This window comes from Chrysochloris asiatica, unplaced genomic scaffold (assembly GCF_000296735.1).
Source record: "Chrysochloris asiatica unplaced genomic scaffold, ChrAsi1.0 scaffold00006, whole genome shotgun sequence".
NCBI lineage: Eukaryota > Metazoa > Chordata > Mammalia > Afrosoricida > Chrysochloridae > Chrysochloris > Chrysochloris asiatica.
Window position 1 is genome coordinate 29,642,605 of NW_006408524.1, and position 17,879 is coordinate 29,660,483.

General features: G+C 43.8%; 1 protein-coding gene across 2 annotated transcripts in view; it reads left to right on the plus strand.

Annotated features, from left to right (window-relative positions):
* The first annotated feature begins 3,753 nt into the window (after positions 1–3,753).
* The window catches only part of IGF2BP3 (insulin-like growth factor 2 mRNA binding protein 3), a 181,617-nt gene continuing 167,491 nt past the window's right edge, over positions 3,754–17,879 (plus strand). The window contains exons 1-2 of one of the 2 annotated variants that reach the window (XM_006832214.1): positions 3,754–4,215; positions 5,739–5,799. In XM_006832214.1, coding sequence (XP_006832277.1) covers positions 4,041–4,215; positions 5,739–5,799 — 236 coding nt within the window. In that variant the 5' untranslated portion in view covers positions 3,754–4,040. The remainder of the gene's footprint in view (positions 4,216–5,738; positions 5,800–17,879) is intronic. The other variant, XM_006832215.1, reaches the window with a different exon arrangement.

The following is a 17,879-nucleotide window of genomic DNA, read 5'->3' on the forward strand; positions in this document are numbered from 1 at the left end:
GCTTCTCCCAGAGTGACCCGTGCGGAAGAGCTCGGGGGAAAGACGGTCCAGTGGATTCTCCGGAGCGAACATTCAACGAAGGATCAAGGATCCCGCCCTCTTTCTCGAGGAAGAGTCAGAGGAAAAAGGAAACCACCCATTTCATCTTCTGGGGCCCCATTTTAAATTTCAAACAAAAAGAATTGTAGATCCCGAATAAAGCCTCTCTCTGGTTTAAACAGATCAGAGTCCAGGGGAGCTACTGGAAAGAGCTAAAGGGTGTTTTAGAAACCTTCTAAGAGGCCCACACGACCTGGTAGGCATTGTGTGCCCATCCGCTTGATTTAGGCTCCCTGCTAGTCTCAAGCAAACCAGGAGGAAGGAGGGGTAAGAACAGGAAAGTCTTTTCCCCTTCCTCTTCCTGCACAGACTTCGCAGATAAAACCTGTGGATATAGCAATGGTAACCGACCTTCTCAACATAGCTTTTCTCCCTTCACATTACATTGATCCCTAAGCATTTTTATTGCTGTTAGGTTAGCAGATAAGGAGGTTGCAGCTGTCCAAAGAGTAAACAGGCTGCAGTTGGAAAAACAGCCGCAACTGGGATACAAGAGATGGGAGTCTTTTTTTTTCATGGAACAAACTAATCAACATTAATTAGGAGCTACAACTGTTTCAGGAGTCCTGGTGTGGCGCTGTGGGTTAATGTGCCAGACTGCAAAGCCGTTTGAATTGCATGGTTGGCAGTTCAAGCTCACCAGCTGCTCCTCGGAAACACTATCCAGGGTCGCTATGGGTCGGAACCAACTTGATGGCACTTAACAACAACAACTGTTTCAGGAGGAAATCTTAAGAGTAGCTCAAACAGTTCATTTTTTAATGAGAGATGCAATGAAATGAAGAACTTAGATTGACTTTATATTTATTCTTGAAATCTACCAAACATTTTTGTACTTAAAATACCAATAAAAAACAATTACTTGTGCTCTTTTTGCTGTTATTGAGTTTATAATATTATACTTAAGAGCTTGGAAGATGTAAAGTGAACTGGCCTGTATGCACAACCCTTTTTTGGTATCTGAGCTTATATAACGTGTATGTTTTTAAGGTCCTAGATGGAGTATCTAGTTTGTTACAATAATACACAAATTAAGTTCACAAGCGTTCCAGGAACATATTTCATCCAAACAACACACATTTGTTTTAAATTCCAGCTGTTAGATTTGTTTGATAGTGACAGACAAGCATGGGCTAGTATTTATGGAAAATAAACAATCTAACCCATGCTTCATAAGTTAAGTATTTCCTTAGGTCAAAGTTTTAAGAAGAGCAAATGCAATCAATAATCCATAAGCTACTGTTCAATCGATTTAGGAAGCGAGCAGCACATAAAAATGTTCTTGTGGGAAATTATTAAAACCGTTAAGTGATCAACAGACAGGTTTGTAAATTTTAAAGTAAAATTTAGGAAAACAAATAATGTGAATTAGAAATATATTTTTTCCAATACCTTTTGATCATATGCAACAGGTAAAGTGAAAAATATGTACACTTTGAGCACATTCTAGGGAAGTCTTAAGGAAGAATACATTTTTCATTTTCTAGAACCATGGTTCAAAACAAAAAAAGGAAAAGTAAAAAAATACAATCTTTAAAAAAGTTAAGCCTAACCACAAACATCACCAAAATGTTCTTTCAATATAGGGCTAATATTACATAGTTCTAAACAGCTAGGTGTTGGTCTTTCATCTCATAAAGTAAAAATATTTCATTAATTTGAACGTGAATGAAAACATTGTTTATGTGAGTATGTTTGAAAGTTGGATTTCCTTGGCAGAGAAAATCTCCTGTTAGTGTAAGTGCATTTTTAAAATGGATGATCTGACACCTTCCGGTTACTAAATTAGACAAAATTATGAAATAAATTCCTTTAAAAAAACAAAAGTAATTATTCTATACTCCATGTAATAGATTCCTGTTTTTTTCTTTTTTAAAAGAATCTTCTGTCACTCATTTTTTTTCCCCTTGGAAATTAGTTTTAAATGTCACATACGATTTTGACAAAGAAGCAAACTACCATCTGATTGTGATTGTTTAACATGCTTCCAGTGTAAATCGCATTCTTTTCTCTGTACATATTTTTTTCTACCGGCATGAAAAATTGTTTCTATTTCTTTGCTACTGAGCATTTCGTTTACTTAAAAAAAAACTAACGTTTATTATATCTTTCCCATGGAATACCTGTTAAAAATATACCACAAATTTCTGATACCAATGAAGTCTTTGAAGACAATTATTAAACAACACTTTTGAGATTTCTACAAGCACCCCAGTACTGCATTCATTTCCGTATTCCTCGTCTCCAGTCCCCTCGTTCGTCGGCCTGGAAGGCTCCATCGTGCCCAGACCCTCCCCCACAGACCCTCCATTGTACTCCTTACACAGGGGAAATTATGAATGGCTCTCATGGCCAAATGCTGGCAGAAAAGAGGCAGGGACAATTTCGCAAGTGCTATTACCACCTAGGGGTAACGCTGAGAGGTCTTCCTGTTTTAAGAGTCTCAAGTCCGACAACTAGAATGATTTAAATACAAGTACCACCCCACCTACTCCTCCGTCTCTAGAAACTATAGGAAGAGATAGTTTCTTTTTAAGTATCGACTTTCCCCACTTCGACTTTTCTCCTCCAGCCTCCAAGGCCCTCAACGGCCCCTCCCCAAGCCAGAACCGCCCTACCCCCCACCCCTCCCCGCTTCCCTCTCCCCCTCCCCCATTGGTGGCCGCGCCCGCCCCCGGCCTCATTTATCCTTGATCCTTTTCTGAAGCGCGCAACCAATGGCAAACGCGAAGTCGAGAGCCACAGTGAGCGCAGGCGGAGGAGGTGTCGCCCAGACACCCGCCCAGGACATCGCGGACTCCCATCCCCCACTGCCCCAGTCCCGGGAGCCCGCGGACCCGCGCCCCCGCAGTCAAGGGCCCGGGAAGGGTGGGGAAGGTGGGGCGCTTCTACCCCCTCTGCCGCGCTCACCCACCCTACCCCACCCCACCCCCTCCTCTCTCTGCGTTTCCGCCCCTGCCAGCCCTGGGAACATGCAGACTGCTTTGCAGAGGTACACTTATAATGTCATCAAAGCCTCAAGGCTTGTTCATGAATGTGACTCTTTAGTTTTGTTAATCACCCATTTTTAAAAATCGAAAGATTTAAAACTCCAGTAGCTAGAGTTGAAGAACCGTCTAGTTAGCACTTCAACCCTTTTACTCATTAAAAAAAAAAAAAAATCAATTATTCCAGCCCCCGCCCCCCAGGATCCGCCCCGACCAGATAACCCTTTCTAAACTGCTGTAGTGACAATCAGCTCTTCGCGCTGCAACGCGTTCCGGCTGCGGCTCCTTTAGCATTTTTCCTCTAAGCCCCCCTCCTCAGAGTCCCTAGCCCAGGCTCGTCTCCCTTCCCCCTCTTCTTCCTCTGGCTCGCTCCCCACACGCCCCCAATTGAAGCGCTGGGATTCCTCACGTGAGACGTTGATTTGTAGTTTGAACACGTGGCTCATTCAAAAAGCCGGACACTCGGAGGGGATTTTTTCCGCCTCCTGCTCCTTCCCCTCTCCCCTCCCTCCTGCCAGTCACCCTTCAGGGTTTTTTTATGGGAGGCGGCGTCCGCCCTCACGTTGTGTGATATTTTCACAGTCCGCCGGCCGAAGCCAAAAGGGAGGAAGAGACAAAAAGTAGTTTTCCCCCACCTCCTTTCTCTCACTAATCCCGCCTCCTCCTCAGAGTTACGAAGACTCCTTGATGCGTTTGGGTTGTAGCAAGGCTTTTTCTTTTCTTTTTCATTTTTCTTTTATACCTAGAAAAGGAGAAGCAAGAACCTTAAGATCTCATTTTTCACTCCCTGTTCTCGCCCTTGGTTTTTTTTTTTTTTTTTTTTTTTTTTACCGTGTTTGTGCATTTTAAAGGCGAAAAAACGAGCGGAACAAAACCCTCGGATCCATCCATCATTGTGGGTGGTTTTAATTTTTCCGTTTTTCTCTTAGTTTTTTTAAACAACCAATCTTCACAATGAATAAATTGTATATCGGAAACCTCAGCGAGAACGCTGTTCCTTCGGACCTAGAAAGTATCTTCAAGGACGCGAAGATCCCAGCGTCGGGACCCTTCCTGGTGAAGACGGGCTACGCGTTCGTGGACTGTCCGGACGAGAACTGGGCCCTCAAGGCCATCGAAACGCTTTCAGGTGGGCTCCAGCCTGGCCCCACCGGGGCTCCTGTCCCAGCCGTGCGCCGCCTGCCCCGGCCAGCCGGGGGTCGGGTGTTGGTCAGGCCCTCAGCAGCTTCCGGGGCGTCTGCTTGGGGCCCCAGGCCCGGCGAGCAGCAGGCGCCGAGGGAGAGAGGCCCGAGCGCCCACTCGCGTGGGGCCGGGGTGCTCTGAGATTTGGCTCTTAACTCCGCTCCCCCTTTCTCCCCTCCCCCCACCGGCGTCTACCGGCGAAGGTGGACGCGCTGTCAATAAAGCCAGGGCCAGGGCTAGGAGGGGCGCGAGGAGCGGCTGCGGAGCCCGTGCGCGGGGATGGGGGCGCCGCCGTCCGCACCGACCCCCGTCAGCGCTGCCACCGCGCCCTACTCGGGCCCAGGCGCATTCCCTCGGCGTCCACACACCGGAATAGGGATCCGACTGCAAATGCCGGCTTCGCTTTACATGTCGTTTTTATGGCGCTGTGTTAGATGCCGGCCCCCAGACCCAGCTGTGGGAGAAAGGAAAGGGGCTTGGACTCTGCCGAGTGAGGCCCCGCGCTTCCTCTTGACCCTGCGGGAGGGACGCGGGTGCAACCTGGATTCCATTTTCACCCACACTTTGTTGCACGACTGAGAGGGCAGGTGGGCGGAAGGTGGCCAGTGGGAGCCCGCGAGGGGGCCCCCCGCTGCGGCTCTGGGCTGTCCGCGGCTCTTGGGGACCCGGAGCCTGACTGCGGCCTCCGCAGGGGCGGCGCGCGCGGGTCGCGGCCGGCGAGGGCAGAAGGTGCGTGGCGGGCGATAGGTTTGGTTTGGACGCCCAGCTGGGAACGTGCGTGGGGATGCCCTCTGTGAGTCTTGTCTTTCGGTGTCCCCTTTATTGACTCAATTCTGTTGCAGTAACCGGGCCGACCATTGCTTGCACTGAGCTGCAACTCTGGTCGTCCGTTCTTCTACCCGGCCGCTTCCGACTCTTTCCCGCTACCCCTTGTCCTTTTCAATCCCATCGCAAAGTGTTCCCGGCGGGAACCCTACTGGAACCTGGGTGAAAGGCCCGGGTACTCCCGTCTGAAGAACGCTAATGTAGTGCCCCCCCTTCCCCACCCGGTCCTGTTTGTTCAGGGAGGTGGGAGGAGGGCCGCGTCCATTTTGCGGGTATTGTGGGGTTGGCTCACCCCCTGAATGGTCAGGGGAGGCTTCTGGGGAGGGAATGGAATGTTACTGAAGTAGTGGGCCTGCTGATTGATCCCACTCCTCACGGATCTGTGAACTAGCACGCACGCGTGCGCGCGCGCACACACACACACACACACACACACATACATACACTCTCTCACACACATGCACACAAAACCGAGGTCAGCTTTCTCCCCTCGTGGTCCCTGGTTCTGTCTCAGCGTTGAGTTAGTCCGGGGATTGTGGGCCTTTCGGGCTCTCAGGAGGCCACTTGTGTCTCTGCTTAGACTGTGCGGGTCCCGGAGAGCTGAACTACTAAGCCAACCGTTTCCCACCTCCTGTGTGCCCCCAGGTAAAGTGGAGCTGCATGGGAAACTCGTAGAAGTTGAGCACTCGGTCCCCAAAAGGCAAAGGTAAGTTTGATTCATTATTGGGAGGAAAGACGGACTCCTTTGCTACACAGCTGAAAACACTTATTTTACTTTTATGCTTATCAGCCTACAGTGTGGTTTGCAGTTTCTAATCGTTCTCCCATACATTCAAGTTTAAGGCAGCTGTGTGTGTGAGTGTGTGTGAAATGCTGTGAGAAATAGAAGGACTGTCTGTGCCCTAGCAACTCGGTAGCTCTTCTTGAGTATAGCCTTCTCTAAGAAGCTCTCACAGCTAAATGCTATCCGGCAGAGTAGGTCAAGTTGCCACAGCAAGAGATGAAAGTATCCAGAGGGAGTGTTTTGTGAATCTGTGGGATTTAGCAAGCAATGGTTGACCCAACGCCTGTTGGTACGGGGTAGGCAAAAGCAGCTGCAAAAACGCGTGGGTGTGGCACGCCCACACTCTTCTCTGACCCAGTTGGCGAAGATAATACTGCCAGGCCTTCGGTGCCAGTAAGAGTGGAGGAATTGCTCCAGCTACAACTCTTAACTTGCTTTTAAATGTTATGTAAATTTGCCCTCACTTAATTGAACTAGCCCCTTCTTACAACAAATATATATCAATCACCTTCATTTGCTGCACGTGCAGCTTTTAAGTCATTGAAAAGGTTTCAGCTCTATCTTGCCTTAAAATAAGGCTGAATAAGAACCATATGCACCTGTTCTGACTTACTTGTAAGACTTAGAGACCCCAGAACTGGATTCTTTTGTAACCGGGCTACTACTGCCTCTAAGCTGTTAGCTCCCAGCAATATTGCAACACCTGAGTGAATGCCTGGGCTTCTTTCTCCACCCTAGAAGCGCCTTTCAGCCACTCCAAAGTTACACAGGTTTCGGTACACACCGCGTTTGCCTCCCTCTCCCTCTTTATTTAAAAGATACCTTTTGCTTACAAATCACCACCAAGTGATCAGAACACTAATGATTTGTGCTAGGGAAAAGCAGGAGGATTTCTCTTTTCTGAGAGCATGTGTAGTGTGTCGCTTTACAGAATGTTTGGAGACTGTTTTAGCCTCTGGAGTATTTTGGAGAAATGGCTTCGTTCTCCAGAGCAGCAGACAGCTGGGCACTGTAACTCTTAGCTGGAAAGGTACTGCTCCCTCCCAGTGGGCGGTTGGTCTGTGCTTTCCTGGGTTTTGCAAGATGGGGTTAGGGTTACTGCCTTTCCCCTCCCATACCCCACTCCCAACCCCTGGGGCCATACAATAAAGCCGAAGTTAATTTAAACCAGGGCTGTGAGTATCTGGTTAAGCATTGGTGGCAGAGTGTATGTGTGCTAGAGGGCAGGAGGCCTTTGCTAAGCATTTCACTGATGCCCTGCAGAGATAGATGCCTACCCAGCATGCCATCTGTGTGCTTCTGTTTCTAGATAGTGAGCTCTATTCCAGGAAAACCATTTTCACATCATGGATTTGGTGGACAGATAGTTTGGATTTTTGTGAATTTTCTCTTGCTCAAGTACTTAATGTTCATTAGAATCGTTGGGAGGGGATTTCCTGTGCCCTGAAAGATTTGGTTCTGGTTGGGAATTTTGAGAAAGTTCAAGATATTTCATATAGTAGCATGTTTTCTTTCTTTATAAGCTTCTAAAATAGAATGGTACTGAGAAATATCTAAACTGATCTCAGTGTAATAGGAATTGAAAAATTGAGGGAGAAGCCGTATCTCCCTAAAAAGGAATTTAGAAATGTAGTCTAGGGGAAAAAGAAAAGTATTCACATTCTGTAAATTCTAATTGGTTTCCTATTTAGCCAGCATATCTTAATTTTCTTCAAATGCTGAATAAAAAATGAGAGACTACAGCAAGTGGTTGTATTGGACTGGCACTGAGAGTTTCTAAATTTAAAGATGAAATATCTTGAGTTTTTCAGATAACAAATCACTGAGTGGAAAGCCTCATTTTCTTGCACAAACATGTCATTGTAGATTACTTTGTCTTGCCCACCTGCTTTTCCAAGTGGTGTGACATTCTCCCCAGGTGTATGTAATTAAATTTAAAACATTATTTGGTAATGCTTGTTTTATTCTTAAAGGTTTGTTGTTGTTGTTAAGTGCCTTCGAGTTGATTCCGACCCACAGCGACCCTGTATAGGGTTTCTGAGGAGCAGCTGGTGAGCTTGAACCACTGACCTTGCAGTTCAAACGGCTTTGCAGTCTGGTGCATTAACCCACAGCGCCACCCCAGGACTCCCTTAAAGGTTTACCTAGTCTAAAAAGATAAAACTTAGTTACTTATAATCCACAGGAGTTCATTATAAGGAAATCATATAGTATAAAAATTACCAGTGGCAGCAAGTGTTTATCATGAAGCTTCTTCAGCTCATTGACAATGTAGATGAAGATTTTCTAGCTGAGTCTTATTAGCGTCAAGATACTAAGGGTTTTAGATGAGTGATACAGGCAATCTCTGGGATTTATGGACATAGTACTTTGCCCTCACTTTGAAATGATTGAGGGAACCCCTATTCGCAACAAATTTTTCATCAAAGTCACCTTCAATTCCCGCATCTGCAGCTTTCAAATAATTGAAAAAGGTGTTGAGCCTTTTCTTGCACAAACCCACCCACTGCCATGTCAATTCTGACTCAGTGACCCTGTCCTAGACTGTAAATCTTTATGGGAGTGGAAAGCCTCATTTTCCCCCTACAGAGCAGTTGGTGGGTTTGAACTGCTAACTTTGTAGTTAGTAGCCCAGTGCTCATTCTGCCATGCCACCAGGGCTTCTTGTACTAACAGAAGGTTAAGTAGATACCTGATTTGACTTACCTACACATTCTTGGAAGCAGGAACTGATCACGTTTATAACCTGGTTGTTGTTATTGTTTTTATGTGCCATGGAGTCGCTTCCGACTCATAGTGACCCTGCATAGGGTTTCCGAGGCTGTAAATCTTTACAGGAGCAGAACGCCTCATCTTTCTCCCATGGAACAGCTGGTAGTTTCGAACTGCTGACCCTGAGGTTAGCAGCCTGATTCGTAACCACTATGCTACCAGAACTCCTTTTATAACCTGGAGACAACATATGTTAATTAATGGAGTCCTGGTATGGCGCTGTGGGTTAATGCACCAGACTGCAAAGCTGTTTGAAGTGCAAAGTTGGCAGTTCAAGCTCACCAGCTGCTCCTCGGAAACCCTATACAGTGTCACTATTGGTTGGAACCAACTCGACAGTACTTAATAACAACAACAGTGAAGTAAACAGACGTGTGTACATTAGGAACAACTTTTTATCTGTTATAGAGAAGAAGTAAATTGTTTGCTGCCGTTGAAATGACTAAAAAGCAAAAGTAGAACTATCTTTCTCTGTCCAGGGAAACTTACTGGTTTTGTTTTAACTGAACCTGGGGGCTGTTCCACTTCTGCTGAGGCTCTGGAAAGGGAGAGAAGGCACTCTGGTGATTCCCATGCCCAGCATCTATTGGAAGGTCAAGAGGTGGTAATGGGGAGAGTTGCCCTAACAGTGCCTTGAATGCTGCAGAGCAGTCCTTGCCAACTGAGTCTGCTGGACACTGGTGTGGATTTCTTTGTTTACCAGTCATTGCATTCCATCCCATCCTCATGTGGGCAGTGGAGGCAGGTATACTCACATGTGCAACAGTGATCTTTATACTTGCTGTGCAAGGCATGTTGGGAACTTGGTGCTGGAGAATGCTTATGGCAGCATTAGGAGATGGATGAATGGGTTTGCAGGGACTAAACAGGGGAGCAGCCCCAGAAGGTGATTAGATGCTTGGCAGGCTGGTCTAGCTTTGACTGCGAGCTGAGCTGGGCGGGGACCCTCTCAGGAAGGGGTATTGTTGAGTTTGGTTCTCAGCAAGCTTGGCTCCTGATTACTGAAGTCTCAAGGGAATGTGGAAGGAATGTTGCTTTTCTGCATTCAGATACCCCTTAGCTGGGGAGGATTTTAGTAGTACTCTGCAGAACTGCAGGTCCACTGCAACCAGAATGAAGAGAAAATTGCATTGGGTAGCTTCAGTCTTGTACTTTATATTCTGAATGTTAAAGGTGTAGCACATGAAAACCTGGCTTCACTCTGAGGTATAGGCTTAAAAATAATTCCCCTTTGGAGTTAAGAGTGGATGTGGAAATAGTTGTGACTTTGAAAAACTAGCTGAGTTTGGTTGGAGAAGCCACTGATATATTAAGGGGCCTTGTGTGTGCCCCTATGTGGTTATGTAGCTAGTGCTGATGATTTTGTTGTTGTTATGTTGTGGGCTGTTGGGCATGGGAGACGGAACAAGAAAGTTGCTGATATTGCAGAACTAAGAGGACGGTGGTTTAGTTCATTCTCCAGGACTTTTTTATATGATAAAATCATTTTTATCATACTTTGTTCTGTTTTTTTTTTTCTCCCCAGTGTTGGTATTTTACTTAAATTTCTTCAAGACTTAGCTGTTAGACTTCATTAGGATTATATGTAGCCAAAAATACGTTTGAAGGAGAAAAACTGGTTATTATAGTCATTAATTTTTTTCCCTCAAGAATGATCCCTTAAAACAGATTGGTGCCTAAGCCTGAATGTCCTTGTGTTTTGCTTCCTATTTAAAACAAAAACCAAAAAAAACTAAGAATGTATTTATATATTTGATATGTAAATTGTGTAGGGTGAGCCATGTATAAAAGTCACTGGGGTTGTAAATGTATCTTATTTTAAGTGATGATTTAAAGGCTCAAAGGAGCCCTGTTGGCACAGTGGTTAAGCACTGGACTGCCAACTGGTGAGTCAGCAGATATACAGGAGATAGGTATGACAGTTGGCTTCCCTAAAGATTGGCAGTTTTGGAAGCCTGTGGGGCAAGTCCTCGACGGTTGCTGAGTTGGAATCGACTCAGTGTTTGGTTTGAGGTTTATTTAAAGGCTAATGTTGCTCTGGTAGCGTAGTGGTTATGAATCTTAAGGTCAGCGGTTCGAAACTACCAGTTGCTCCGCGGGAGAAAGATGAGGCTTTCTACTCCCATAAAGATTTACACCCTCGGAAACCCTGTACAGGGTCGCTATGGGTCGGAACCAACTCGACGGCACTTAACGACAGCGACGACGTTGCCTTTTAATCGCTGTTACATATGGAATGGGATCATAGCTATGACCCTGTATATGGTTTCCAACGTGCGGCTAGTGAATTTGAACTGCTGACCTTGTGGCTGAAACTGACCTTGCCGTCCATCGCATTATCCAGGACTCTAAATGCAGAATAGGATGGTGACTATGACCAGCAATGTACCCATTAACTAGGGTGTATGACGTTTTCCAGTACAGGGTCGCTGTGAGTCGGAACCGATTCCACGGCACATAACAACAACAATAAATGATGTTTTCCAAGGCTGGGTAGACTTCAAAGTCGTAGAACAACGAAGACTTTCCCTCATTCGTGTGGTCCAGGTGAATCTTGTAAATTGAGGGATTTCTTCCATACCAACTTGGATTTCTGAATGTTGGGAAACTTTCATTGCTACTAAAAACATTGGAAACAGGGTGATCTTGGGAGTGCTCGGTTTAAGATCAGCGATGCATGACCACTTACATAGTTGTAACCAGGGAATTTTTTTCTTGATTTCTTATCATTTTCTCAGTACTGTTTGAGAGGGGCATACTTAAAGATATTTTTAGTTTGGCCTTATTTAAAAAACAACAACAACAACAACAACTAATGTTCAGTAGTTTGTGTGGCTGCCCACAGTAACCCAGAGTAAGATGTTAAGGAAACATGGCATGTACTTGGAGCCAGAGGTAGTGGGAATTGAGAATCTTGGTTTCTGTTTCTGGCTTTCCCATTGATTTGAGCAACCACTTACCTTGCCTATTTAGGCCAATTCCCATTATAATAAACTACAAAAGGCATGTTTTGTTCTGAGGTGTTGCCCATCTACATGGAATCAACCAGTTATGAAATACGGATTAAAAAAATCTTTTGGACTGACAGATGGAATTTTCCCTTTAAGAAATTTGTATCTATTTTCTGTAGGATGGCAGTTGAGTTACTTTTGCGTATGTACCTCTTTGGGGCAGTCAGCAAAGGGGAAATGATCTTTGCCATGCTTTGAAATCATTTCATGAGCCATACCACTGTATTTATTGTGTCATCACAGAACTGGGATTTGCACTAAGTGAAACTCTTGAGACACCTTCATATGTTTGGAGCCACCACTCCGTTGTAATTGTTGTTAGTGCTGTTCAACCAGTAATTTTTCCAGCAGTAACTCATTTTTGAGAAGCATGAATTATCCGTTCAGTATTTGAGCTGGGAGGAAGGAGAGAGGCGAAAAGATGAGATGGGTAACTGCTATTTTTAGCTACGTTTCCTTTATTGACTGCTGTTTCTGATTCAGGCTTTCAGAGTCATGGGATAGGCAGGAGGTGGCAGTGTGGTAGCAGTGACCAAGGGATAGGATTTATGTTCCTATTTAGGATCTTTGCCCCATGAGTTTGATGTTTTCAAATTGGTTGTGACTATCAGGGTTTGTTGGAAGACTTGTAGAAGTGTAGTTTTAGTGCTGTATTAGAATTGAAGGTGTAATTTATCATGGTCTGAAATTGCTGTTTGGCAAGTGTTCACTATTGGTAAATAAAGTTATAAATATTAATATAATACATGGAATTTATTGCCCTGAAGTGGAATATAGAACGTAAACTACATATTTTAGAGAACTGTCCTGAGATCATTTAATTTGATTAGGAAAGAGTTAGAAATTATTGTAAATGTATATTTTGAGGAACTGGAGGAACTATAAGCTGAAATTGTCAAGATTGCGAAGTCTTGAACTGCAAGGTCGGTGGTTCAAGCTCACCAGCTGCTCCTTGAAAACCCTATTACAGAGTTGCTGTGGGTTGGAATTGACTCTATGGCACTTCACAACAACAACAATAAGCTGAAAGAGGTCTTGTTTAGTGCTGTCGAGTTGATGCCAACTTCATATTGATAGGGTTTCTGAGAAGCAACTGGTGGGTTTGAACTGCAGACCTTGTGGTTCGCAGTTCAGCACTTATCCTAAGCATTATACCAGGAGTTCAAGTCCTTAGAATATCTGGCTTACTACTTAGTTGTTCAAAGAGTTGGTTTCATTGAGATCAGGATGTTTCAGCTGTCTTTGCTCTAACAAACCACTCCCAAAATGTTGAAATGACAACATTTAGTCACTTGGTTGGTAAGTGCCATTGAGTTGGTTCTGATTATAGGGATCCTGTATAGGATTTCTAAGGAGTGAGTTTGAACCACCAACCTTGTGGTTCATACTGATCTTGTGGTCCAGTACTTAATCCCATAGCACCATACCAGCACCCCAGTTAATCACTAAGAAGAGTTAGAAGGTCTAAGAAATCTTCACTCCCATGCCTGGCCCCTTTGTGCATGTACACATGACCTTGTTTCATATTGTACCTCTATATCCAGTAGTAGCTGAGTTGTTTTATAGCATGGTGACTGGCTCCCCCAAATGAAAGCACAAATTACAGACATAATAAAGCCTTCTGTTCCATATTTTGTTGGTCAAGGCCAATTCCAGGCCAGCTTAGATTTGAGGAGCTGTGGAAATAGTCACCATGTATTGTTGATAGTAGGGAGTCTCTGGGTGGTACAGTTTATGTGCTCAGCTGCTAATTGAAAGGTTGGCCATTCAGGGCCATTCAGAGGCACCTCAGAAGAAAGACGTGGCATTCTACTTCTTAAAAATTAGCCACTGAAAACTACATGGGGATCATCATGAGTTGAAATCAATGAGAGTCTTGGTATGGCGCTCTGGGTTAATGTGCTAGACTGCAAGGTCAGTTTGAACTACAAGGTCGGTTTGAACTGCAAGGTCTTCAGTTCAAGCTTACCAGTCAGTCACTCCTCGGAAACTCTATACATGGTTGCTGTGAGTCGGAACCAACTTGATTTGCACTTAACAACAGCAATATATTTCTATATTTAGTCTTGGTGGTAGAGTAGTGTGTGTGTACGGAGAGGGAGGAATTGATTGTGCCCAACATTATAGTTTATCTTAGACACACTGGAAGCACTGACATGCTTGGAACATAAAATACCTGAAAATTGTGTTTGACTTTAGAAATGGGGAGCCAGACTCCATTGTAATATTCAGGCAAGAGATAATGGTATTTGCTTTGGAGTTGTCCTGAGAGTTCCGAAGACTATGTCAGATTTGAGGATTCTCATGAAGGGCTCACCGGACGGACTCAACATATAGCTGTACTCAGGGTTATGATTTATTACAGTGAAAAGATTCCAAGCACAGTCAGCCAAGGGGAAAAGGTACATGGGATAACCAGGTGCAGGCTTCCAAAAGTTCTTCCCAAGTGGAGTTATACAGGACATGCTTAACGCCCTCCAGCCTTGAGTTGTGACAATGTGGTGAAATGTTGCCAAGCAGGGAAGCTCATTAGAGCCTTTGTGCCCAGGGTCTTTATTCGGTACTTACCACCTTACCTGGCACATACCCAAGTTTTGGACTCCTAGAAGGAAAGCAGGTTTATAAAATATTATTTATATAAACATTTTAGGCACCATGAACTACTGTTGTCAGTTAATGGTGGGAATCCTCCCAAAATTTAAGTTACCTGACTGCAGCAAAGGAGTCCAGTCTTGGAAGCAAGTATTTCAAAAGATGGCAGCGAGCCATGCTAAGATAATTATTTTCTGCACAGTAGGTCATGAGAAGGGGTCAGTCTCTATATTTTAAGGAAGACCCAAAGAGATTGGTCTATGTATTAGATGAGGGAGGGGCATGAGAAGATGATGATAACAGGGTTTTTGGCCAGAGCTACTGGGTGAAATTTTCTTCAGCTTTAGCCTGAATTTGCATATGAACTATTTATGGTCTGTTCTACAGTCTGCTCCTGGCCTTGCTTTGACTAATAATACGGAGCTTTCCCATCATCTCTTCCTACAACTGTAGTCGGTTGATTTCTGTGCATGCCATCTTGTGAGGGCCATGTATATAGTTATTTCTTTCTTTTTTTTTTAATGTTGTTTAAGAAAGGTATTTGCAGTGAAGTTGTCATTGGTCTTACAAAATTCTATCATGCAATCTCTAGCATAGTTTTTCTATCACCAAGGCCATATTTTCCAATGATTGATCCTTCCTCTTTGTTTCCAACACTTGCATTCCAATCACCATTAATATTCAGTACATCTTTTCTTGCTTGTTAGATCAATTTGAGACTGGAGAAGTTGGTAGAATTCTTTAATTTCATCATCATTGGCCTTAGTGGTTGGTGTGAAAATGTGAATAATAGTGCTATTAATTAGCCTTTCTTGTAGGTTTATGGATATTCTGCCACAGACTATGTTGTACTACAAGATAGATCATGAAATGTTCTTTTTTTTTTTTTTTATGATGAATGTAGCACCATTCCTCTTTAATTTGTCATCCCTGGCATAGTAAACCTTATGATTGTCAGATTCAAAATGGCCAATACCAGTCCATTTCAGCTCACTAATGCCTGAGAAATCAATCTTTATGGGTTCCATTTCATTTTTGACAACTTCCAATTTTCATATATTCATACTTCACATATTCCATGTTTCAATTATTAATGGATGTTTACAGCTGTTTCTCATGATTTTGAGTTGTGCCCCATCAGCAAATGTAGGTCCTGAAAGCTTTTCTCCATTCGCAACATCATGAACTTAACTTTGAGGAGGCAGCCCTTCCCTATCCTATTTTGAGTGCCTCCCAACTTGAGGGCCTCCACTTCCAGCACTATATCTGACTCTATTCTGGTGTTCAGCATGTTTCAGTATTCAATATTCTGATGCTATCTGAGAATATTCCACTACTATTCATAAGATTTTGAGTGGCTAAGCATTCAGAAGTAGTCTACTTCTTTTTCTTCCTAGTTTGTCTTAGTCGGAAAGCTTACCATGGGTGTACCCTATTGTTGATAAGTGCTGTCAAGTTGATTCTAACCCATAATGACTCCGTATAGGGTTTCTAAGAAGTGGCTGGTGAGTTTGAACTGCAGACCTTGAAGTTGAAAATGACATTGCAGTCCAGCACATTAACCCACAGTGCCACACCAGGACTCTGGATGTATCCTGCTGGTATTTAAAATACTGTTGGCATAGCTTCCAGCATCACAGCAACATGCAATCCACCACAGTGTAACAAACTGACAGATGACTGAAGAACATTGAAACAAATCCATAAGAGTCAAAATTTGACTTGAACCTATCCCAGTTGAATTTAGATACTACCTCCAGAGCAGATTTGATGCACTAGATGCTAATGACCAAAAGACCAAAAGAGTTTGTGGGATGACATCAAGAACATAGAACAGGAAGAAAGCAAAAGGTCATTAAGAAGATAAGAAAGAAGGAAAAGACCAAAATGGATGTCAGAAGAGACTCTGAAACTTGCTCTCCAGCATAGAGAGATGCTCAAGCAAATGTAACAAATGAGGAAGTAAAAGAGCTGAGCAGAAAATTTCAAGGGAGCTCGGAAAGACAAAGTCACAAGTATTACATAAAATGTGCAAAGACCTGGAATTAGAAAACCAAAAGGGAAGAACACACTCAGCATTTCTTAAGTGGAAAGAACTGAAGAAAAAATTCAAGTCTCAGACTGCAGTATTACAGGATTCTATGAGCTCTGGTAGTGTAGTGGTTACGAATCGGGCTGCGAACCGCAAGGTCAGCAGTTCAAAACTACCAGCTGCTCCGCAGGAGAAAGATGAGGCTTTCTGCTCCTGTAAAGATTTACAACCTCGGAAACCCTGTACAGGGTCGCCATGAGTCGGAATAAACTCCACGGCACACAGCCACCACGGGCAAAATATTGAATGATGCAGAAAGCATCAAAAGAAGATGGAGTACACAGAGTCACTGTGCCCAAGAGAAATGGATGATGTTCCACCATTTCAAGAGGCAGCATCAAGAGCCAATGGTACTAAAAAAAAAGTCCAAAGTGCACTGAAGCCATTGGCAAAGAGTAAGACTCTGGGAATTGATGGAATACAAATTGGAATCTTTCAACAAACGGATGCAGCACTGGAAACATTCACTGGTATATGCCAAGAAATTTGGAAGATGGTGACCTGGCCAACTGACGGGAAGAGATTCATGTTTATGCCCATCCCCAAAGAGGTGACTCAATGGAATGCGGAAATCTTTGGACAGTGTCATTAATATCACATACAAGTAAAGTTTTGCTAAAGATAATTAAAAAACAGCTGCACAGCAGTACATTTGACAGGTAACTGCCAGAGGTTCAAGCCAGATTCAGATGAGGATGGGGAAAGAGGGATATCATCGCTGATGTCTTATGGATTCTGGCTGAAAGCAGACAGTACCAGAAAGATGTTTGGTGGTGGTAGTTTGCTGTGGAGTCAATTTTGACTCAAAGTGTTGCTGTTGTATAGGGTTTCTGAGGTTGTAAATCTTTACAGGAGCAGAAAGCCTCATCTTTCTCCTGCGGAACGGCTGGTAGTTTCAAACTGCTGACCTTGAGGTTAGCAGCCCTACTTGTAACCACTACACTTCCAGAGCTCCTAAGAAAGATGTTTACCTGTGGTTTATTTACTATGCAAAGACTTTTAACTGTGTGGATCGTGACAAGCTTTGGCAGCATTGAGGAGAATGAGTATTCCAGAACATATAATTATGCCCTTGAGGAACCTGTACAGAGCAAGATGCAGCTGTTAGAACAAGTGGAACTGAATGGTCTAAAATCAGGAAAGGTGTGTGCTAAGATTATATTCTTTCACTGTACTTATTTTATATGTATGCTGAGCAAATTTGAGAAGTTAGATTATATGAAGAAAAATGTGGCATCAGGATTGGAGGAAGACAAACAACCTGCAATATGCAGATGGTACAACCTTGCTTGCTGAAAGTGAAGAGGACTTTAAAATACTTACTGATGAAGATCGAAGACCACAGCCTTCGGTATGGGTTGCATCTTAATGTAAAGAAAACAAAAATCCTCACCACTGGACCTATAAAATTCTTATCGACGGAGAAAAGATTGAAGTTGTCAAGGACTTCATTCTTCTTGGATCAACTATCAACACTCATGGAAGCAGCAGCCAAGAAATCAAACGATGTATTGTATTAGGCAAATCTGTTGCAC